The following is a 23,393-nucleotide window of genomic DNA, read 5'->3' as shown; positions in this document are numbered from 1 at the left end:
TCTTGAACGAAAGGTTTTAAGACGTGGCTCATACTGTGGTGGGGAAGAAATCTTTCTGCATTAATCACGAACTTGTCTTTTTCACGAATGTATTCTGCTGGAGGTAAGTACACCCTGCCAAACTGTCTAAAGCAACCAGAAACAGCACTTGATTTCCAGAGAAGGTGGAAATCTGAATAGAAAAGGACACAGGTTTTCTGAGGGCCTTCATTTTAGTCCCTCTCCATGAGCACGTGTAAACCCTCAAAGTCTCTTGGAGCAGGACACTGGTGGAAGAAGGCAGTCCCAGCCCATTTCTCCCAGCTGCCATGCCAAGCAGTGCAGAGGCAACGGAGAAAGCCATGAATGAGGGATTAAGCATCTAATTCCTCCCAGTAAAACACCACTGGTTCATATGGCAGGTAGGGCACTGTAACCCCCTCCAGGTCCCCTCTTCCCACCCTGCTGCTGGGACCAACGTGGGGGGAACATGGTGCTGCTACCCCTGGTCTAGAGCCAGGCTGGAGGCACTTGGCCTTCCTCTTCTCTTCTTCCTCTGCACCTCAGGACTGAGCTGCTCGGGCTCCGTTTACTGTGTAGCAGCTCCCTGGAACAAGGCGTTTGAAAACATCTTCTGGCTAGACACATACCTTAGCATATTAGAAGGTATTTTTAGTACCTCTGGCAGAACGGATCAAACTCGGCTTTCAGCTCTGCTAATGGAACCCTGTGGACTGTGCTGGCATCGCCTCATATTCGTACTGAGGTAGCAGCTGAGCAAAGTTTACTAAATAGTTGTGTTTACTTCACACAAGACAAAAAAAAAAACAAGTAGAGAAAAACACCAGAGGGGTTCCTGACGTACAGCAGGCTGGGGTTTTTGTGCTAGGAGCGTGGCTTGGGCTGGTAGACGCTCCGTTTGCTGAAGAAACAGCAGCACACAGCAAGGGCAAAACACGCCGAACGTTGCCGCCCGAGTTTGTGATGACTTTGTTTTTGCACAGGGATAAATATAACCACGACCATTTCATACAGCAAAACACTCTGTGATGAGTGCATGAGTACAGTATAAGTGGCCTTACTGATTACAGGAGCTATAAACACGGGCTGGAAACCCTTGTTCCCCTCTGCAAGTCGGAAGCCATGGCAGCGGAGGGAGGTTTTACAGCTAAATCATTAAAAGCCGTGGCAGAGTGCTTTTTCTGGAGGGCTCCGAGTGTGAAGCTGGTGCTCTGCCACCCGACCAGCCATGCCAAGGCGGTGGGAAGCATGCCACCACCATTACACACTCGGAAGAGGGGAAGGCTGAGCTAACTACCATATTCTTACCGTGTAGGCTGGTTAAAAAAAAAAAAAAAAAGTAACATGTAACGATTCCTGCCTTATTGCAGTGTTTGGCTTTCAGATATAGCCCTGCATGGGAAGGCAGGTATGACGTTGGAGAGAGCCAAATGAGCATTTCCTGCTTTTAAGTCATGTAATGTCAGGAATCTGGCCTGCTGGAAACACCCTGCTCATCACACCCAGCAATGCCACCTCCCTCGGGCCTGGCGAGCACCGATCCACAGCTCAGGTCCTTTGTGTGCTGATTTTCGGCAGCACGAACCCGAGCTCTGTGTGCCTCCCGCATGGGAAGCGGCTTAGCTCCCCCAGAAACTCAGGGACTTGCCAGAGGCCTTAGATAAGTAGGCAAGATTTGTTTTAGCCGCCCTCAGCATGCAAGGTATTTCCTACTATAAGAACAAGGAAACATTGAGGACGCTTCAGCTGCCATATTTGTTTATCTTAGGTCAAACCGGGGAGATTTTCCAGAACCGCTGCTGCAGCTGTGCTTTGAGAGGCTGCCCTTCCAGCGAGTGCTTCTCTGCTGACACCATGATGACAAAAAAGCCTCGCTCAGATCTTCGCCGAGCTCCAGGGGCAAGGGCGCAGGCAGCTGCTGAGCAAAGCTGCGCGGATGCCTCCGGACACTCCCCGGGTATGCCTCATTCACCTTGACCTCGGCTGGGTCAGCACGGGGGAAGCCAGGAGGGAGAAGAAAATCACCGGCGCTTGCTCCCTCCAATTTCTGAGCAGGAAATTACCGCAGGCGGACGTGGAGATGGGTTTCACGTTGAGATTCCCCGAGCCTGCGAATCCTAAGTGCCCTAAGAGGGCAACCCCACAAAAGGTGGAGGCAGGTGCTCAGCTGCTGGGGGCTACAGGAATGACCCGGCGGGGTTTTCACACCTCCTGCCTGCTCCTTGCAGTGTCCTTCAACCCACCACCCGCGTTTGCTGGAAAGGCAAGGGGAAAAGGAGAAAACAACCTCACGGCACCGTAAAACGGGAAAATTCGGCCCAATTCATCCTAACAAGGGAAAAGCAGACCCTAGAGCTGACCGTTTTCACAGCAGATGGTTTCACAGCACACATGAGGTCCTGGCTGGATGACGCCGAGCGGGCGAGCAGGGAAGGGCCCCACAGGCCAAAATGTTCCGACCCGGGCTCTGATCCTGGAATCTGATTCATACGAGTGCAGCCCGGTGCCTCCCAGCTGCTCTACTTAATGGTGCAGATCGGATTACAGCCTCCCGGGTGCCTAAATTTAGCCCCCCAAATCCATACATCGATTAGTTTGACATCCTCAAGTGCCACGCACCCATTTCAGTAGGAATTACAAACGCTGGTTCGATCCAAAAGCTTGGTTTGAAGGCCTTGGCACGCTCCTCGATGCCCTCAGGGGCTCAGGCTGACAAGGGCAACACGAAACCCGGTGCCCCAACCCTGTGAGACACAGATCACCTCTGCGCCGCTGTGGGATGATTTGTTTTGAGCTGTAACAGCTCCTGGCACACCGTGCCAGCAGGGAACTGGCCGCACGCTTGCTGCGTGCTGACTGCTCTCTCTGCTGGCCAACTGAAAAATTTTATTTCCACGAGACAGGCCTGCAGAAATGCATCAACCGAGAAAATGCATGTCAGAAAAATAGAGCTTTTTTTTTTCCCCTAAAGTCCCAAACAGGCACATAAAAGAGGTTGAATTGAATAAATGATATTCTTAACAAAAAGGAAGCAGCAGAGGAGAAAGAGGCAGGACAGACATGGGTCTTCTGTCCCATCCCAGCTCACTGCATCCATAGTTTGGTGGAAGCGAGAAGACCGACCCATGGGACAGGGTGACCCCAGCGTGGATGTCAGGCCGTCAAGGCCTTGCCCTAACATTTTCAGTAGCAAACGTTGTAGTGTTGGGTTACTGGAGAATTTCCAGTGACCACCAGCACAGAGAAGCCAGGAGAGAGTGGGACTGTGAGGAACTTTTTTCTGTTTGTTCAATGCCTAATTCAAGGGTGACCGAGTCCAAAAAGCCACCACACGGGGACTCTCAGCACATAAATACTGTAATAGGAATGGACTACAGAAAGTCAGGACTTCTCTGTGGGAAAGGACAAGCTAAAGAGTGAGTAAAGAGAAAAAGGAACGTTTCTTCATGCTGATTTTTAACTTCTACATTCTGAATAATGGTTGTCTCTGTTCTCCTTAACAGCCTTGATCCTGAAATTAGACCAAACGTGGCAAATTCTCCTATCTGAGCCTCACTAAAGGGAGCGTGCCATGGATTTCAGCCACCAGGAACCAGCTCAGTAGTTTAATCAAGGAGCAAACTCATGTCTGGAGGGATGACAACCTGATGTTCTACAGCTCAATGGCTCTGTTGAGTGACGCCCAGGTGCTGGGTTTATGTGGCGAGGTTTTGGTAGTGGGGGGAGCTGCAAGGGTGGCCTCTGTTTACAACAGAGCAACACGTTTATGGTGGGATGTCAACCTCTGATCTGATTTATTAAAAAAAAAAGAAGTTGACTCTTTTGTAATAAAAATAAAAGACTTTATTCAGTTCAGTGTACCCTGGGTACTGTATTTGCCCAAACGCTTATTCCATATAAAGAAATGTAAACCATTCATAAATACAATGTAAGAGCAGCAAAACAAATCAAACCACCTGCAACCTGCAGCAGAAAGAGCTTCTTTACTTCACTGTGCTTTCACGGAGCAGCTGAGATGAGTCTGTCTGCCAAACTGGCGCACAAAGTCCGATAAGGGCAGCACTGAGCCCCAGCCCACTCTGGGATTCATACCGATGAAATCATCCAAGTTCATCTTGGAATCTAAAACAAGAGCAGAGAAGTGAAATGTCAGAGTTCCCGATTCAGCTTCTGTAGCACATACAGCTACCATGAAAATCCCAAGAAAAACCGTTTGAAAGTATAACTCAGAGCAGCTCACAGCACACTTGCTGAGCAGCAGTCCAACAGCTCTGCAGACCATACAGAGCCACCAGAACCAAATTCCATAGAAATGGAATTTGCTCCAGCTGCAAAAAGCCTGTGTAATTAGGCTCACCATTACAGATAGTGTAAGCGAGGAAGGGAAGACAACGTTTGGGAATCCCATACCCAGCAGTCCCAGCCAACACGCAGCCCCTGCAGCCCTCTTGTTTGCACCATATCTACACCGCAGCACAGCTTTGGGATTTTCTGAGCCCCAGCTCTCAGCACCTGCAAGGTCTGGCCCCTAACTTGACCTTTTCCTTGTCAGCCCCTTTGGGTACTGAACATCAAAAACTCTCTCAACCACAGTCCCACTGCTGCCACAAGTGCCAGCACTAGGCCACTTTCTACTTGACTATGTGGGGATTTAAAATAGCACAAGCCCAGCAATTTTCTGTTGGAACTCCAGAACAACCAGCAGAGGATAACAGTTCCAGCATGCAGGTAGCCTGGTAAGCTTGTTTTCCAATCCCCAGCTTGTCTTTTCCTCTCAGATGCTTTTATTTTACAATTAATGTGATTACTCATGTAGTTTAAGATCTGAAAGATAAACAAGTCCCTGCTTTATGTGCACTGAGCATAGCAGAAGAATAATTTAATTAAAATGTTCTGCGAATGGTGAAGAAGCCCAAGGGGGATTGTTCCAGCAGAGTCACAACCAAAGCAGCTGCTGTTAGCAACTTGGGAACTGCTGTCACACTGTCTGTAGGAAGGGAAACAGTCTCTGACAGTCAGGAGGGTGGTGGCAGGGCATAACACAGTGCATCAGGAGTTTAATGAGAGCAAAACCTGTTGTAACAGGCAAGCAAGAAGAAGAAACAAGCTTCACCGTCCCGCGAAGAGCAGATGGTCTAAAGACCAGTCAGTAGGTGGCACTAAAGCAGTATGAGAGCCATGTAACTGCCTGTAGTGCTCTCCCATCTCCTTTGGTTCAGGAGACAGAAGTCCCCCTTTGTCATCCTTGTTATTCACGTGTCACATCTAAAGGCTGTGCACTTATGTGAGACCTTACAGCTTTAGCCAACAGCTCCGCAAAAACAGACCACCACAAAAGCCTTTTTCTGAAGCAGATAAAAAGTGGCAAAAAATAATAATGAAAAATCTCCTGTTTATTTTTAAGATTTACAACACGCTCACAGTCCTCCTCTGATGCTGTAGGTGTTACACTAGTCTGCATTTGGGCACGCACAGAGCTAAGGCTTCCTCTTTGCCCAAACTCACTTTGTTTACAGTCCGTGAGACCTACCTGGTGCATTCCGAGATCCGTGCACGTTTTCATTTCTTTTTTGATCAAGTCTGACACTTTTGCCCTGAGCAGGGACAAAACAAAAACACCATCCGATAGTGCACAGCCTAACAGCCACGATACCTGTGGCATCTGCCAACAGGAGTTTTTGGAGTAATTCCAACCTCCAAAGGGGGTGTTGCTGTAACAATATATGGATGATCTTCTATTGTTAGGACAGGAGAAAACAGCTGTGAAGGAAGGCACTAACAAGCTATTTGAATTTCTGGGAAAACAGGGCTTGAAAGGATTGGAAAATAAATTAAAATTCATAGAAAAAGAGAAGTCAAATAGTTAGGGCATCTAGTGGCTGAGGGGGAACGAAGAATAAATCCAGAGAGGATTCAGTGAGGAAACAGGGGAGGTGATCAGGCATCGGGTAATAGCGAATAAAAGGTTATGGTTTGTTTACTGAAATGCGCTCCTGATTGACAGGCCGCATGCCATTGCACTCGCAAATAAAATAACTTCACAGAAGATCCTGTCTGAAGAAAATTATTTGAGGTGTTTCTCACAACAGTTTTATTTTCAAATGGGAATCAGGTTATAGCACGCATGAGCTGCTTAGATCTGTATCAGTCCTTCTTTCCTTCTGCTAGGATCCTGCCATTACCTTGTGGAGAAGGTACAGAAGGGAACTGCAGCCACCTGCCTGCCCTGTCTAGCAGCTGCCCGTTACAGAAACGCATCACACACGGCACCCACACAGTTCCTCAGCTGCCCTACCTGCATTCTTCAGAAATAAACCCCCAGAATTCATGGCTTCTAGGGATTTCAGTAGTAATAAAAAGAACAAAAAGCCTTTACACATCCATTCTGCCTGTGTGCTGCCAAACACCTGGGGAGAACTGAAAATCAAAGTGAGGCTTTTCAGCGTTAGGAGCTGGTGCTACCAGTTGTATCGAAGCAGTAAGACCTGAGTAACTGCAGGGTGCAAGCTGGATTTTACACAGGCTTGCAGCAAGGAGGGCTGATCTCATCGGGACTTAAACCATGCAGAATCAAACCTCATTCATTTGTAGGAGGAAGACTTAAAAGAAAACCCCAGGCTGGGCTAGCCAGCTCCAGAATGGTGAATCCACACCTCAAAACAGATCTTGTTTAGTTTTATTTAAAAAAGCAGGATGAGCACCTGCAGCAGAGGAACAGAGGCCAGAGCACTGCCAACACAAGACTTACTCCAACACAAGAATTATTCCTTTTGAGTTAGTATTAGGAAAAAAAAATGCTTCACTGGTTCCTGATAGTTTATTGGTTGAATTCCAACAGGAATTTCACAGTCCTTTAACACTTCCTGGTAAACTTCATAAAAAGGCATCACTGGTCCCAGTGCCTTGTCCCAGCACCACAGTGGGTATTTACATTACCCTATTTGGCCTACATTTGACTTAAATGCTACAGAATTTCCTTGCCCAAAGTGCTCTATTTGGGCTCAGCAGCTGCTCTGCCCTGAAGAGGCAATATTTCAGTATCAAGAACAAAACCTCCAATCTTTTTAAGTTTACTAAAAGCTTTAAACCCCCACTGGATAAGTGAAGCAGGGTGTGTTGAGTGTAACTAACATCCTTTAAGACGCAGCAGCACCAGAGCGCTGATTTTCTTTAAATACCCTAAGTTCACAAGCTCATTTCTTTTTAACAGTACAATGCTCATATACATTAAAAAAAAATATATGTATTTATGCTATTTTTCAGTCTTCAAGCATTTGTTTAGCATCAAAGACAGACCAAATAGATGTAATATGAGTCCTTGTAACTGATAAGCTTTTGTAGTCATCTTCTCAAGAGCTTATAACTCTGGCTTCTCTAAATGACAGCAATATAACCTCAAGGAGTAATGTAATGCTCTGATCTCACAAATAAATTGGCACTAAAGCCATATACGTGATCAATTCCGCCAGCTGTTAAATTACAGTCACCTCTAACACCAGCAGCGAGCAATTTAATCTTCCACAAACACAAATTAGCATGGAAAAGAGAGTACTCTAAGTGGGGAGGAAGCAATTATCCATAAAGGCATTTGGCGTGGATGAACATCAATGTCCCAGGCTGTTTTACACTAACCAAAGGTCAGCCACCTGGCTTCCTATCAAGTTTGAAATCAGGTGCTTTATGCCTGATAAGACTGTGCATACATTGAAGCACACACCATTACGAGGTGCCTCAGGTGAGGAAAGGAAAAACAAAATCAAAGCCTGAGAAACTTGCACTGAGCGAAAGGCAGTGTGAACGAGATGTCCTAGACCTGACAGAGTCTCCTCCTGTTCTGACCCCAATCCCAGAGCTACCCAGTCAGCGATCCTCCACCTTGGGTGGGCGCAGGGTAAGCAGTCACCGTCCCCTGCAACACCCAGGTGACTGCCCAGACAAGAGCACATCACCACAGGTGCACTCAGAGCCTTCCAGGTGGCTGGCAACAGGACAAGAAGCAAAGCACTCGAGTGGGAACACAGGAAACTCTGGTTGCATACTGGAATTGTATTGAATTCATGCCTGGGATCAAATATTGGAACACTGTGCCCAGAGAGGTGGTGCAATGGCCGTCCCTGGAGTTGTTCCAGGCTAGACCAGACAGAGTCTTAAAGCCCCTCAGTCTAATTGCACCGGCTTTGAGCAGGGTCTGGACTGGATGACTTGGGGATGCTCCTCCCAGCCTGGCAAGGTACAGGCTAAGGAATGAAGTATGGGAGCAATCAAAGTCTCTGCATCTTTAGCTACCTACCAACATCCCAAGGATGACCTGGGGGCTGGCTGAGACAGGTGTTTCATAGCCTGGAATTTCTAAAAATGCTTCACAAGGCTGTACCTGTGCTCCCGCCCCCACTCATAACTCATTTATACCCAAGTGAAACGCCAAACTTTCTTAGAAAGCAACACAAAAACTGTGAATTAACTTGCCTGTAGCTTAAAACCACAATAAACTTGGCTCTAGACACAAGACATGTTCCTTTGACCCCACCTTCTCTAACAGAAATATATGGTAGCATTGTATTATTAAAAAAGCAGCAAAACCAAACGTGCACAGCATCAACAAACTCCACCAAAACAAAACTTCACCACACTTCTCTCCATCTGGGAAGAAAAGGAGAGAATAAGCACATGGCAAACATTAGCCAGCTTGGCAAACACCTGGTTCGAGTAAGCTGAAACGCCGTGTGATAAAAAAAAGTGGGGTAATCACCGTGTTAAAAATTCCCTTTCCAACCCTAGGCAGGTTGCTTGGCCTCTGTTTCAGCTCCCCACTGCAACATTTCATACCTCTTACTCTCTGCTCAGTTTCTGAAGACCAGCAGTTCGTGTTTGATAACAGCAGTGGCAGCTGCCAGGAAGCACGCTACACTTTACATGTTCGGAAAAGGCAAGCACTGCAGAGCCCCATTTTGTCCCCACACACTGTGCTGGCTGGATACGCTTCCAAAGCACATGTCCAAAAGCACATTTATTTATTGCACCCACCTCTGACTGAATCATTCAACTCTGTTAAAAGGAAAAAGGAGTCCTGCCAGCTCACCTGCTGTTTCAATGCAGGGGTACGAGGGAGGAGGTTTCTGCCATTTCCCATCTGCATCTTTCATGTGAGATCTGTCCGAAGCAAACGTCTCCAGGTACAGATCTGCTCGTATCATCCGGATTTTCCTGAACAACAATGCACAATTGTATCAAGAGATATATGTACATAACGCTGCATTAGCCACTCTGGAGAAGAGCCCTTTCTTCCTCCCAGGGAGCCTTAGCTTAGTTAAATACTCCACTCAGAAACACTGGGCTAAGCTGCTGGGCTGTTAAGAATAAACATCAGCAAGGAAAGGCTTTTGATGATTAAACAACAGCAATTAAAGAGCTTTAGAAAAATAATGCAGTGCATTGAGTTTCTTGGAGTATAACAGAAGACTTCTATCAGTATATATCCACAGAGACAACTTCAACTTGGACTTCATGAAATAAAATTCATGCTCTTCATCTTTATTTTTTTTGTCCTCACCTGTGAAATTCAGGATGAAGGCTGTCATCCAGCCTGAAGGCCTCCGTGCTGTACCCGTCAAAAGGACAGGGGAATGGCAGCTCTGTGTCAAGATCATAAATGAAGTTCTGCTCCCCACTGGAGACACGAAGTAGGATAACGTGGTAGTCCTGGGAAGAACGGTAATTGTCAGGAGTTAAACAGTTGTTAACCAGAAACCGGCACAGGGAGTAGAAAAAAAGCCTCCTGGAAGCTGAGGCTACAGCTTCTCTTCTTTAGAGACTGCTTTCTGATGCTCGGGTATCACGCCTGTGATGTTCCAGCACCAGGAGAGACGTTTCCTAATGCCTGCCTCAGCCCTCGTGCCTTTTGGTAAGCCTTGCTATTCTCCCCATTACTTGTAGCCTTCTTTGATATCAGCCTGGGCAGCTAACCTGAAGAGTACGCTAGTCCTCATACCACATCTTTGATTCCTTAACATGTAGGAAACACGGGTATGGCAGGGGGTTGGAGAAACTCCAGTTATTATTTTCAGTGTTAGTTACTTACATTCATTGCAGTTTTCCAAAAAGTAAATTGAAGATAGTTGTTGTTAACTCCTATTCCTTCTCAGATCATCCCGATAACACTTGGACCTCTTTTTAAACCAAGCCTTTTGTACAATATAAACACACTGATAATTTTCCAGAAAATGATTCTGTAAGGACAGAATTTCAGAAATTCATAGATTTTTTTTTTTTAAAACAGAATTTCTGAAACAAATTGCCATGCAAAATTTATTTTTTCCCTCCCATACAGTATAACCATAACTACACATCTTTAAAAGGAATTCTGTAGTGGCAACTACTGAACTACATTAAATTAAATGACACGCCAAAAACTCTGGAAGAGCTTACATACAAGCTGGCACCTGAAGACATGTATTGCTCACGTTTTTCCATCCCATGTCAGACCTATATGGATATTTTCACCCGTCAGCTTGTTACAAGACATCTATTTAACATCCTACAAAGCTGGCAGGCGCCAACAAAACCAGACAGTAATTTTCACAGAACTGTTGTGCACTCTTACCGATGCTAACTAAGCTTTGTCACCTGGTGGTTTTATGGGCCATCTCACTGCTATTTCCCTGTGAACAATAAAAGGGTTGCATTTAGGCTGCTGTAGAAGAATAATAAATACTAATACAGAACTACAGGACGGCTGAGGTCGGAAGGGACCTCTGGCACATACAGAGTGCTTCCTGATGCTCAGGGGGGACATAAACCTAAATTCATTCCAGCAGAGGTATCTAACACTACCCACATCTGATCCTGCAGACCTCAGCTGCAGAGGCACGCACTTAAATACTGACAAAGAAAGAACAGAGGGCCTTACCCAGACAACAGGCTCATCTCCATGCCCTGACTTCTGTTTCCAGAGCGGGACCTGAAAGTTAAGCAATTTGGCATAAACCACTCCTGACTTACAGAGATTAGTTTCACGTTGGGTAAGTTCTTTGCTAAACTCTGCATTTCATCAGCTTGTATCAGTGCTGCTGTCAGAAAGCTTGCTCCAGTTTTTATCTTTCAGAAACATTAAACTGGGCGCTATTCTGGACCATATAATGTAATATTCCCCCTAACCTGATGGATGACAGGGAAAAATCATCCCACAGCCCTTAGGGACACCGTGATTCCTTCTTCCCACAATCCAAGCGTGTCAGGTAAGGACATTCATAGAAACATTCAGGTTGGAAGAGACCTTTAAGATCATCTAGCCCAACCTTTAACCTTTAATTAAGATTGATCTGTTGTTTTAGGGCAACTTCTTTTAAGCTTGGAAAGAATGCCATGAACCTTTTGTTCCCCTGAGGGTATCCTTATCCTTGGGGCTTCCAGAGGAGAGAGCAGGGCTCTCTTCTGGTGCAGCAGGTCGAGCTGTTTCCTTTTACTGTTTCTCAGGTTCTGGTGTTGCCTTGATGTCTTGAACAAATACTGCGTGGGGTCTGGAGGCCAGAAACAAATGAAATTCTTCATGCTCCCAGGTGCTGCTGCCTGCGTGCCTCTCAGCTGCTGCAGGGGGGCCTGGGGCCAAGACTCACCTACCCCAGGCTGTACTTAAAAGGCCTGGGGTAGTTAAAGCGCCTCCCACCTCCCCCCGCCTCTGGTTTACCACCCCCACGGAGCGCACAACTCACCCACTCACCATCCTCCTCTCGTTGGAGATGAAAACCGCGTAGAACTCCTCCACAGGGCGCTCCCCCCGACTCCTGATGTAGTCGCACAGCTTCCACACGTTTTCCTCACTGCAAAACACAACCGTCGACGGCACCGTTTTCTTTTCAATCCCCTTTTCACCTTCACTTCCAGCAACCCAAACCGGGCCGGGAAGGTTTCCCTGCGGGGTTTTTAGCTCCGTTTTCAACTCCCCCCCTCAGCGTGCCGCCAGCCTCCAGTCAGGCGCCGGCCGCCATTTTCAGGCGCCTCCCTTACCAGTAGCAGCCGGTGTAGGCGCAGGCGGCTCGGGGAGGCACCGCCGGCCGGTACCGGTCCTCATCCAGCTCCGCCATGCTCCGGGGGCAGATTTCCCGTGCTGGGGAACGGGGCCGGGCTCCTGAGGGAGCCGCCTGAGGGCGGGCGCGGAGCCCGTGAGGAGGCGGTGCCCGCCTGAGGGGGCGGCACGCGCCGCTTCCCGCCCGCCAAAAGGCTCAAACGGTGCTGCGCCTCCCGCCTGTAACCCTCCGCCGGCAAAGATTTAAAAAATACTTCCAAAAAAAAAAAAAAAATTAAAAGAGCGGGCGAGGGCCGGCCCTCAGTGAGGGCCGGAAGAGGGAGCCGCGCCGAGGAGGGAAGAAAGGGGGGAGGAGGGGGATGGAGGGCTCCGTGTGAGGCGGAGGGATCCGCAGCGGGCCGCGGGGCCGCCTCAGTGGGCGCCGCCTCAGTGGGCGCCGCGCCTCCGGGAGGCCCTGCGGCGCCGCCATGGTGGTGCTGAGGCGCAGCGCCGGCAGCCGCCGGCGGTCCCTGGCTGCCATGGACTCGAGCTCCGAGTTCCTCTCGCTGCAGCCCGGCGGCAGGAGGACGAGCAGGCAGAGAGCAGCCCCGGCCGTGAGTTCCCGCGGGGTTCCCTCCGAGCGAGCCCGGGCGGGGAGCTTTGGGGGGGGGTTCGTTCACCAGCCCCCCACCCCCTCAGGCGGCCCCGCGGGCAGGTGCACGCGGGGGGTGCTGAGGGGGCTCGGAGAGCAAGGCTAAAAATCAGGGTTAATTAGTGCTGAAGTAAAAAAACCGTTAGTTAGGGGGTGTAATGTGGTTACGACTTCCCTTAAGGGGTTGATGGTGTTAGGGAAAGCCCGAATTTGCTCTTAGGGACGATTCGTGTGTCTGGTATTTCATCCACACCTTTCCAGCTCCGTCTTGCTGCTCCCATCCCCGCTCAGCATCACCTGAAGGAATTGGCTGCTGTACACACAGCTAGCTAGAGCTCAAGCTCTGCTCTTCCCAAAGGCAGAGCAGAACCACCTCAAAGCACCTCCCAGCTCTCAGGGCGAGCCCCGCCTCCGAGCGATGCTTTCAGCTCTCCGTGCCGCCGAGCTCAGCGTTCTCGGCTCTTTGGGTTCAGGCTGGGGTTTTGTTTTGCTCTTTCTCTTCCCCCTTCTCATTTCAAGTCTACTGAACTAAGCAGGAAGCAGCCCTTGGGGTGTCGTCTCTTTGCAAGCAGGCGCTGGAGGCTGCTTCAGTATCTCCACTTTGCCGTTGCAGTGTGCATGAGAAGCGGTTGTCAAAGCCTGCAAGGACTTGAGCTGCCCGTGGCACGTGAGGGAAGGCTGTGCAAAGTCAGGCAGGGCAAACAGCTGGCCCGCTTTCCTTGTGGGAGCAGGAATGAGGAAGTTAAATGTAAAGTTTTCACTGAAGCGAAAGCAGAATCCTTCTCATGAAACAGGTTGTAAGGTGTGTTTGGTTTGGTTTCTTTCTTTGTGTTTTTTCACCTCTTTGCAGAACTTTCCCATGCTTCAAGGCACAGAGTCACTCCTGTTTCGTTTGTAGGACCGCCAGCCTTTGCTGGAGCACTCATATAGCAGAGACATGTAGAAGTGCCCTAGATGACAGAGATGGCGATCCTGCTCCTAGCTGCTTGTTCACATCCTAATGTCTCTTCCCTGACTTTCTGGTGCGCAAAGACTCGGCAATAGCAGCTTTTGCAGTTTTCCCGATACCAGCAAGCCATTTACCTGCGTATTTCATCCATCTAGATTAAGGAGCATGCAGCAGAAAGTCTCAGGTAAACCGGAGTCTGATGGCTTCGTCTTCTCCCAAGTTTCCAGTCCCAAGGAGTCCTGTGGCAGACCGTAAGCGGCGGCTGTCCCTCTGGAGGCTGTTTGTCTGCAGCTTTACAACCCCGCTGTGATTCCTCAGGCCGAACAAGGTCGTTTTGTTGTGACCTGTACTTGACACCCGTGTGCTCCAGAGTTCCCTTTTTGTTTGGGGAAAGTGGGAAGTGGCCCTTTTCTCTGCTGAGCCTTCCTGAGTCATCTGCGTAGGGACTTGACACCAGAGCTCCTAGCCTAAACACACTTACCTGTTTGGCTGGCACTTGAGCATCTGCTTGCTTCCTTAGAGACACCCAACAGCTAACTTCTTAGAAGCAATTGTTGATCACTTCCCATAGTAGGAGGAAAATAACTTTCAAACTACTACAAAATTCCTTCCTGCAGTTTCCTTGCTCTGGTTTAGCCACTTGCTTCTGCTGAATTTCACTTCTTGAGTGTGTTTTTTCAGCCTTGTGTGACTGATACGAGCCAGTTCTGCCCTGCTGGCAGCCTGCTGCAGGTAACGTAGTGCTTCTCAGTGTCTGCTGTCTCACTGACTTGGGATGCTTTTGTAGGAGCCAGAGGATGGTCAGGGTTCCTGGTCCATTGTTCCTGGCTGTGCCCTTGTTTGAGACAAGGTGAAGATAAAAGAAGAGCTGATAAAGAATAACACGAGTACACGGCACTGTGCTTGTTGCAGAGAAGTCATCAAAGAAATGCATAACTATGTGTACAGAGGTCTCCTGAGTTATTCCACTCTTTCCTTTCTTAAGCCTCCCGGAGGAAAAACATTAAACATCACTGTGGCAGACCAGGCTGGTCTCATCAAGCTTTAGGTCTTGTTTCATCTCTGCTGGGTCTGGGGAATAAAAAATGTCTTCAAGAGTTGTTTCAGATGCCTGGATTCAAACTTGTGCTAGGGCAAGCATCTCGTGAGGCCCCTTTCTATCAGCACGGAGAACAGGAGGGAGAAAAGCATTCTCCCACGTGCCCTTACCAGTGCCCTCCTCTAACTTCTTCATGCCTTTGCTGTTACCTTGAGCAAACACTAACTAAGCTCTTAGTAAAGTTAGTGCCGGGAAGCAGAAAAATCTTGTCTATTTTCTGACTTTGGAGTGAAATTTCATTTGATGTACTCTTGCTGGAACTTCATTTTGTAAACAGAACGACCCCCCAATCAAGGATATCACAGCTTCCCTCCCGTACTAAAAATGATAGTACTCACCCTTGTAGGAGCAGCAATGTGAAGAAGGTCAAGGGCAGTAAGAAGGGTTCAAAGCTTTGATATAACAAGCCTTACACTTTTTTTTGACAGAGCTCCTAATAAGCATCTTTAGCAAGGTCTGGAGATGGGAGAAAAACTCGAACTAGATTTTAATTCTAGGATGTATAATGTCAAGCTTGACTGTTCCTCTGAACAGTCAATTGAATTTAAATTTTTTAATTTAATTAGTTTAGTTTTTTTAATTTAAATTCAATTGAATTCAAAGTTTTGAATTTAAATTCCAATTCAATTTAAAGGTTTTTTTTGTTGTTGTTTTTCACGAAACACTAAGTTTATGTGAAAGGTTTTGCTGCAATATCTTTTTGCCAAGGATATTAAGCTTAAGTTATCCACAAGAAAATGGTGGGGAGAGGGAAGCTTTAGTTTTGAAAGTTTTTTTTTGTTTGTTTGTTTTTTTCCTCCAGGTTTTTCTTGAGCACAGGGTTTCTTGAGAAAGGGTTAGTGGAGCAATAAAGCAAAGAAATTCATGCTTTTGTGATAGAAGTGTTGGAACACCAAGGACTGGAGATGGTAGTGATCACAAACTCATTTACTGATCGCTCAGTTTTCCGTGTGCTGTCTGTATACCCCATGGCACCTACCTTGCGTTCAGAAAGCAATGCAACCTTTGGGGTTAAAAAATAAAAACCAAAGAGGGCGGTGCTTTCCAAGAAAAAAAGATAAGTCCTTTTGGCAAACAGGTAGGTGAACGGAGTATGTACGTTCCTTCCTCGGTGTCCTGCTGTTAACGTGAGAGGATATTCACCAGAACCCAGTAGATAATTGCACTCTGGTTTTTGTGTTTTTTACCATCTTTCATGAAACAACTTCAGGTTACTTGACAGAAGCTAATGGCCTAAGCTTATGTGCATTTGGCATTGTTTTCTCATTGGTGAGCTTCAAGCCTGTGTCTGGCCCATTATTGCTCACAGAATTTGTGGCAGAGCTAGACTTGGACTTAGATTACTGTGCTTAGTCTTAGCACTACAGATTATTAAAACCCTTTCCATTAAACACTTTCTCAAACTAAGAAGTGACTTTCTGAAATAGCTGTTTTCAGAAGATCTGCATCTTAGCTAAGCAATATGACAGAATTTTGCCTGTTGTTAAACACTGAGGCTGACGACAAGTCCATCAGCAGTTTCAGAGAGGACAGACAATGTCTAGATGCATGCTCATCTGCTAGGATTTGTGATTTCTGAAACGTGACTTGCATAAATTCATCTTAAGGTTTTGCAGGATCCACTGTGTCATTAAAATAATGATAATAATAAAACTTACAGGCATCTGTGTAATGCATTTTGGATTTCATATAATTTGCAAAAGTACTTAACGATTCGGTGTCATTTTGTGGTACAGTACAAACAGCAAGAGGAAGTGAGAACAAAGAAAATGACGGTGAAGATGTTCCAAGGCGTTACAACCTTCGACGGAGGAAACCTGTTGACCGCTACCAAGCTCCTATGGAAAGCAGGTTGAACGCACAGTTTCTCTTAAAACCTTATTTCTTGCACATAAGTGAGATAATTTTTTTCAATGCAAATACATGTGTTTGCGCACACAGTTCTGTTTCAGTTCTGTACCTTCATTCTGCACATGAACTTCGCTGTTTTTATCAGACACGTGTGTCCTGTGCCCATTATATTTCTTTGCTGTTTGGCCTACTTAGTGCTATGTATCCTTGATATAACAGTAATTAATCACACTTAATAGTCTTGCTCTTGTGATTTTCAGTTCACCTTTAAAAAGGGCGTAGTTTTCCACTTGTACCATGCACTGATGAAAAGCAAAAACGGTTAAAAATTCTTCTGGAATTAGGGATGAGTGAAACACGTGGCATTTTCTTTATCTTTTGATATCCTCCTCTCTTAAATGTATCTGTATCATTATTCTAAATTCTTTCCTTTCAGTAAGACAAAGAGATCGAGAGAGGACTAACTCGGGCCAGCCCTGTTCTGTCAGACAGAAAGAGTCACTTGAAAATGCTGGGTCACAAAAATGTAGAAGACGTGCCAGGTTGGTGTATGGCTAGTGATAGCTCTTACTTATCCGTAGAGCTGTCAGTCTCCTTACTGCATAATGCTTCAAAGGGTTTTCAGTTTAGTGGTAATTACAGAGTAAGTTTATGATCGGTACTTTGGTAGTCTGAGGATAGAGAGGAAAGAAATATTTGGAGGGCAGGAGGTGGATACTTTTAAGTTGGTTTCTTTTTTAAATCCAATATTTGTGGGTCGCTGATAAGATGATTATGGAGGTAGTGTCTGAGTTTCTGTAACTGAAATTCTTTGGTTCTGGAACTGAAGCCAGAATCCCCCCTTAAAAATCTTAGTCACACTATTTAATCTTGAAGGATACAAATTATTTTCTTAAAACCAAAAATAATTTTATTCGATTTAGAGGGAGAGGCTTTATGGAAGTTTTGTTGGATTAAAAAAAAAAAAAAGTTATCACTCAAATACTGACTCTAGTTTCTGTTTGGAATCAACTAATGTTTCTATATGAAGTTAACCTTAAACAATAAAAGATCTAAATGAAATCATAAATTGCCTTAGTAATGATAAAGGCTTTTTGGATTCTGTAAGCAGTTAGTGCGTAGAGAATGCTGTTGATTGCCAGATATTTTGTTGAGCATTCTTGAAAGCAGACAGTTGTCACGAGGAAAATCATGTCATGGCCTTTGAAATCAGATTGCTAAGGAGTACAATGGACTGGAAAATAGATCTCAGAGTAAATTTTGAGATAGAATTCCCTTAATTTTTGGTGTTACTTAGTATCTGCTCTATTTTCTTTTTAACTTTCTGGTTTATATGCTTGCTTGCAGACAGAGACATGCAGATGACATCAGTGATTCTACACCCTCTTGCTCATCTCCCTTGCTTAGCACATGTGATACGGAGGAGAGTGGTGAGAGCAGTGAGGACAGCGAGAGCACATCTCCAAGAAGGTTGCTGTCATTAGAGAATAGGGGAGGGATGAATCTCCTTCAAATGAATATTTAGCCATGTTTAAGTTTATCTAAATTTAACTGTGTGAGTTTATGTCAATTAGTTAGGTCTTCTATATATTAATTAATGTTTTCTACATTTGCTTGGCATTATTATGAAAAACAAAAATCTTCGAGTTGCATCTTAAAGAAAAAGAAGCCCTATAACTTCTCCTTAATTCAAATCAGGACTTTTCGAGTGAAACTTCAGAAACAGGACCTAAAGAGAGTTCAGAGGGATCAAAAGAAAGTTGGAGGAAGTCAGGGAGATGCAATGCAAATAGATAGTGCGGTAAGTCTTAAACTAATCATCGTGTCAGCGAGTGTTTCCAGGGATTATGAAAGATCTCAGTGTGCCATCTACAACTACCTTTGTTGATGGTTTTCTCTAAAGCAACTTCAAAAGTTGCCCAGAATGTTTCCGTTGTGCTGAGATAATTTCTGATGAAACCTTGATCTAGGTTGCTGCTTTCTTTAACATACAAACTCTGTTGTGTTGAATTTCTCTTTAGATTGGATTTGAGAACGTGGGTGGTCTTTCCGAACACATCGCAGCTTTGAAAGAGATGGTGATTTTTCCCCTCCTGTATCCAGAAGTTTTTCAGCGGTTCAATATTCAGTCCCCCAGGTAACTCATTAAAGTGATAAATCGTAAGTCAGCTGTTTTCAGGAGAAAGTTCAATTCAGGCATCAATATGCTTCCATGCTTCAACATTTTGGCAGCGGTGAACGTTTGTTTTAGTAGTGGCAAAAAGTGGTTTCTTAAAAATGGATAGAATCCAGAATATTTGTAGGTTAAAAATATAAGCAACGTCTTAAAATTTTAAGTTTTACCGTCTGGTGTCTTTAAAAAGTTGGGTTAGTTGGGTTGGAGTGGTTTTGTTCTCAGTTTTATGTACAAGTCAGTGTCGCGTTAAAGGGGTGTAGCTGATTAACCGTCACGGGCCCGTTTGAATTCAGAGTACTGAACCAGTCGGACATTCACCAAAACTGGGGGTCCGTTCGGACAATCACCAAAAACGTAATAACCGCCTGGGGGTCCACTCAGACATTCACCAAAAACGTATTAACCACCTGGGGGTCCGTTCAGACATTCACCAACAATGCATTAACCGTCTGGGGGTCTGGTTAGATTCAGAACACTGAATTATCACGGATAATCACCCTCACCCAAGTCGCATTAATGAAAGCTATCACAATGCAATCAAGTATGGTTTATTACAGCAACAGAATATCAGGTTCTTTTGGATTGCCGGCGATAGTGACTGTCTGCAAAAGCAAGCTAATATGCATGAAATACACAGGCGTTATAGGTGTTATAGATGTGACAGGTGTTATAGGTGTTGCAGATGTTATAGGTGTTATAGGTGTTACAGATGTTATAGATGTTATAGATGGTATAGATGTTACAGGTGTTACAGGTGTTATAGGTGTTATGGGTGCACAGCCTAGAAATAAACGCGTTGAAAGGATCAAAGACTCTATATAGAGATTTATAAGCAAATATTCAGATCTCACCCAAAGGCGTCCCAATGGGGGGGGAAGAGAGGTTCAGCCCGTCGACTGATCCCAGGAGTCAGGAGGTCCTAAGGATGCTGTATGTCCTCGGGATGGTATCTCCCCTGACGATGGTATCTTCCCTCACATCCCCTCTCTCTTGGGCCAATTTATATTATTTTCTATCTTTTAGGTGGAGCTTGAGTGGCTCTAGTCAAGCATATCTTAGTTATGATTGGTGTAAAGTTTTCCCGTCTCCGTTTAAAGTAATAGGCTCCGAGAAATTCAGAGCGCATGCTCAGTGAGGGGTGGTCGCACCTTGGAGGCGGGTAGCTTTTGGGATGGAGGTGTGTTTTGGTATTATAATGATATTATAATGAGCAAAAAGTACACTAGGGTACAGCATTTGTCAAAACATGACAGGTCTTTGGCTTAGGGTGGCAAAAAGTGCTGCTTTGTGCACAAGAACAATCGAGGTCCCACCTGATCACAGAGCCTAGCCGTGGTGTCTCCACTCCACTCCACGCTCCGTGGTGTTCCTTAGAGCTAGCACACCAAGTTTCCCCAGCGCGATAGCATCTAAGGTTGGGAGCCTAGGGAACACTCAGATAATGCAGTTATGCCCTACCCTGAAAGCCTCTTCAAAGCTGTACCTTTTCCTTAAAAACGTGAATGTTAGTTTTATTTTCCTAGTTACTTCAGGCATTTACACCACAGTCAGCTTGATTAGTTTGTAGGCAAGAAGGGATTATCTAGTGGAAGTCAATTGTAATATGTTGCCTGGAAGCCCAATTGTTTTTCCTGCCTACTTTTGTTTTCTTTTTTTTTTTTCCCTCTGAGTGCTAAGGCATCTCTTTTCCTTCCGGCTTTAGGCTTCCTCACGTGCCATCAGCAATAGATGGTCTGAGAGACCAAACCCAGTAACTTAATGCTTTTGAGAGGAGCATTAAATGCTTTACTATCAGATTCTGCATATTATGAAAGCAAGAATATGCAGTTTATCACTGAAGAATGAAGTGGTGATTCACCATTCAGCCCATTCTCAGATTCTGTGCTGAAGTTTGCCTGTTTGGCTCCGGTTTGCTGTGATCAAACTGTTTGTCAGCAGTTTTGGAAGTGTCCTTCTGGGACAGTATGCTCTCTTTTGAAGGTTTTATACACTTGAGTTACCCCCTTATTCATTTCTTTGGGTGAAAAAAATGAATTTTCTTGTGAAACGTTGTAAAAATGCAGAACTTCTATCTGTTCTGACTCTACCCACACTTCAGCTATTACTGCTGTCTTGTACATGATGTGTTTTGGTTAGGAAAGACGCTTGTTCTAGAGATGATGGTTGTAGGAGGTACTCATCATGATGTTTTTTTTCCTATCTGGATCGTTTTTTATTGCAGAGGCTGTCTATTTTATGGCCCCCCAGGAACAGGGAAAACACTAGTTGCTCGTGCACTTGCCGGTGAATATAGCCGAAGTGACAGAAAAATAACATTTTTTATGAGAAGTGCTTCGGACTGCATGAGAAAATACGTGGGGGAATCAGAACGCCAACTTCGTGTGTTATTTGAACAGGTAAGGTTGAAATGCACAGTGTGTTCTGTCAGAGTTGAAACCATTATTTTCTGTGGTCAACGTTTTTAAGTAGAACTTGCTTTTTTTGTATTTTGTTATTTTTTTTTTCCCACTGAAACGGAAATGCCAGTGTTTCTGCTGTGAATGTCAGCTGTAGGAGCTACTGGAACGATTTGCTTCCTGTCACCCGGATACAGTGGGTTGACACAGACTGCTGTCTTCTGTTAGTCATGCCAGATACTCCAGTAGCTCTATCAGTAGAGGTCCCAGAGGCTGAAGTGAAAAATCTAGTTTAGATGACATTCCAACCATGATGTTTTTGTGTATTTTTCCTTTAGATAATGGTGTTTTACTCTGTGTTTTTGTGCTAGGCCTATCAGATGCGACCTTCAATTATTTTCTTTGACGAGATAGATGGTCTCGCTCCTGTGCGCTCTAGTAAACAAGACCACATTCATAGGTATTACAGTTTTGCACCTACATAAAATCTGCTTGATCTTTGGGGAATGAAAAAAAAAAAAAAGGATGATGACCTGTTTAATTTACTGTGAACACGTTAATTTATCCTGAAAACTTGTAACTCAATGCCAAAACAGGTGCTTCTAAACAATAGTTGAAACCAATTTACTAAGCCTGATATCAGCATGTGGTCTGTGTTAACTTACCTATTGTTTATGTCTTAAAATGAGTCTTGTCCTTAAAGCTTGTCCTTTTTGACTACTCATGGAAGAAAGTCATGTGGAATGTGACAAAATTTACTGAACCAGTAAGTAAAAATTATATTTTTCTATTAGTTCCATTGTTTCAACTCTTCTGACGCTTCTGGACGGCATAGTTAACAGCGGGGAGATCGTGGTAATCGGAGCTACCAACAGACTGGATTCTATAGATCCTGCTTTACGAAGACCAGGACGCTTTGACAGAGAGTTCCTCTTCAACTTGCCAAATAAAGAGGTGAGAACTGAAATTCAACGTTAGCGCTACCATGGCAAAGTCCAACTTTATAGGAAAAAAAAATTGACAACTTGAACAAGAGAGTGATATGTGGAGACACTGCGTTGTTCCATGGAGGGCAAATCTGGTACTGAATATATATGGTCAAGATGATACCACCAAGTAGTTAGTTCTGTAATCAAACCTTTCATTCCCAAAGTTGTACCTGTTTGCTTAATTATTTAGTCCACTTGGGCGCTTTCATCATGAAGTTGTGTTTTTGGTCTCAGTCCTTCACTTATGAATGAATAGGGGGCATGTGTGCATTTGATTGTGCCCCAGATCAGTGGTAGTAGTTTGAGTCATAATTATTTTCTTCTTTATAGTAATTGTAGCAATTTGAAACATTGTGCCAGAAGTGCTTTCTGTGAATTTACTGCCTGAAAAGCAAATGTGATGAAGTAATGAGACTGTCACAATGAAAGCTTGTTAAATTTTAGAGAAGTTTTTTGGACAACAAAGAAATGTTTCTGGATAAATTTTTCATTGCAGTATTTTCCTCTGGGTCTTTAGGTCTCGTAGTTTGGAAACTTGTTATTGAAGCTATAAATGCCTTTTCTTTCACTGTAGGTTCCTAGAAAAAAGTCCAGTGTAACAAATAAGAAATATTCAATTTCCTGGTTGACAATGCAGAGTGTATATTAAATAACTGTAAAATACTTGAAAGTTGAGCAAGTAAGAAAAGCGTATTAGTAGATGAGGGGTTTTGAGGGAGGACTGTTTTGGTTTTTTTGTTTGTTTGTTTCTTGTTGGTATTTTTAAGGAAAACTTGAGACAAGCTAAAATGCAATGATTTTGCTTCCAGGCTAGAAAAGAAATTTTCAAGATTCATACTCGTGACTGGACCCCTAAGCCACCGGACATGTTGCTTGATGAACTAGCTGAGAAATGCATTGGTAAGACTGAAACCAAAATGGATTCTTGCTTGTGACCAAGTTGTAAAGAACCTTAGCTTGTACCAGGCAGTACCCAAGCTCTTGTGCCTTGCTGCACAACTAGTCAACGAGGCAGCTGGCACGCCTTCATAGCAATCAGAGTTAGATGCTTTCATCTATTTACTCTTTGTTGTCGTTCCTCTTGTTGTCTGAGAACATTAAATGGTTCTGGGGCATCTGCCTCAAGAGTATAGTTTTTGATGAGGAGTCTGCTTCAGCTGCATAAGCGCAGGATATCAGGCAGTGAGCAACATGAAACTTCCCTGCAGAGCGGTAGCACTTTGAATTCCCTGTTAACCTGTTTGGTTTTGACATGACAAATTCTTTAAATGTTGCATGTT

The 23,393-nt window shown here is 45.0% G+C and overlaps 2 protein-coding genes and 1 long non-coding RNA gene across 9 annotated transcripts; 2 read left to right on the top strand and 1 right to left on the bottom strand.

Annotated features, from left to right (window-relative positions):
- Positions 1-2,869: 2,869 nt before the first annotated feature.
- On the top strand, positions 2,870-3,860 carry LOC140000139 (uncharacterized). The gene is made up of 2 exons (XR_011805419.1): positions 2,870-3,416; positions 3,504-3,860. It is a non-coding gene; the product is annotated as an uncharacterized lncRNA (long non-coding RNA).
- On the bottom strand, positions 3,821-20,260 carry LOC139998611 (protein N-terminal glutamine amidohydrolase-like). Of its 4 annotated transcripts, none has more exons than XM_072029906.1 (6): positions 19,580-20,260; positions 11,717-11,816; positions 10,907-10,957; positions 9,551-9,699; positions 9,080-9,204; positions 3,821-4,122 (listed from the first exon to the last, which is right to left on the bottom strand). In XM_072029906.1, the coding sequence occupies exons 2-6, from the start codon at positions 11,717-11,719 to the stop codon at positions 3,989-3,991; spliced, it is 462 nt and encodes a 153-aa protein (XP_071886007.1). In that variant the 5' UTR covers positions 11,720-11,816; positions 19,580-20,260; the 3' UTR covers positions 3,821-3,988. The 4 variants fall into 4 exon arrangements, with proteins under 4 accessions (XP_071886007.1, XP_071886004.1, XP_071886005.1 ...); XM_072029903.1 differs by lacking the exon at positions 19,580-20,260 and adding an exon at positions 12,004-12,240; XM_072029904.1 differs by lacking the exons at positions 10,907-10,957; positions 19,580-20,260 and adding an exon at positions 12,004-12,226.
- LOC140000137 (ATPase family AAA domain-containing protein 2-like) lies at positions 12,380-22,970 on the top strand. Of its 4 annotated transcripts, XM_072029900.1 has the most exons (8): positions 12,475-12,615; positions 13,267-13,455; positions 16,438-16,552; positions 16,989-17,094; positions 17,900-18,022; positions 18,251-18,353; positions 18,574-18,689; positions 20,950-22,970. In XM_072029900.1, the coding sequence occupies exons 2-8, from the start codon at positions 13,387-13,389 to the stop codon at positions 21,191-21,193; spliced, it is 876 nt and encodes a 291-aa protein (XP_071886001.1). In that variant the 5' UTR covers positions 12,475-12,615; positions 13,267-13,386; the 3' UTR covers positions 21,194-22,970. The 4 variants fall into 4 exon arrangements, with proteins under 4 accessions (XP_071886000.1, XP_071886001.1, XP_071886003.1 ...); XM_072029899.1 differs by lacking the exon at positions 13,267-13,455 and having other exon boundaries at positions 12,380-12,615; positions 20,950-22,352; XM_072029902.1 differs by lacking the exon at positions 13,267-13,455 and having other exon boundaries at positions 12,479-12,615; positions 15,504-16,552.
- The last annotated feature ends 423 nt before the right edge of the window (positions 22,971-23,393 follow it).

Source organism: Anas platyrhynchos, chromosome 33 (assembly GCF_047663525.1).
Source record: "Anas platyrhynchos isolate ZD024472 breed Pekin duck chromosome 33, IASCAAS_PekinDuck_T2T, whole genome shotgun sequence".
Classification (NCBI taxonomy): Eukaryota; Metazoa; Chordata; class Aves; order Anseriformes; family Anatidae; genus Anas; species Anas platyrhynchos.
Note: the sequence above shows the minus strand (reverse complement) of the source record. Positions and strands in the feature narration are given on the sequence as shown.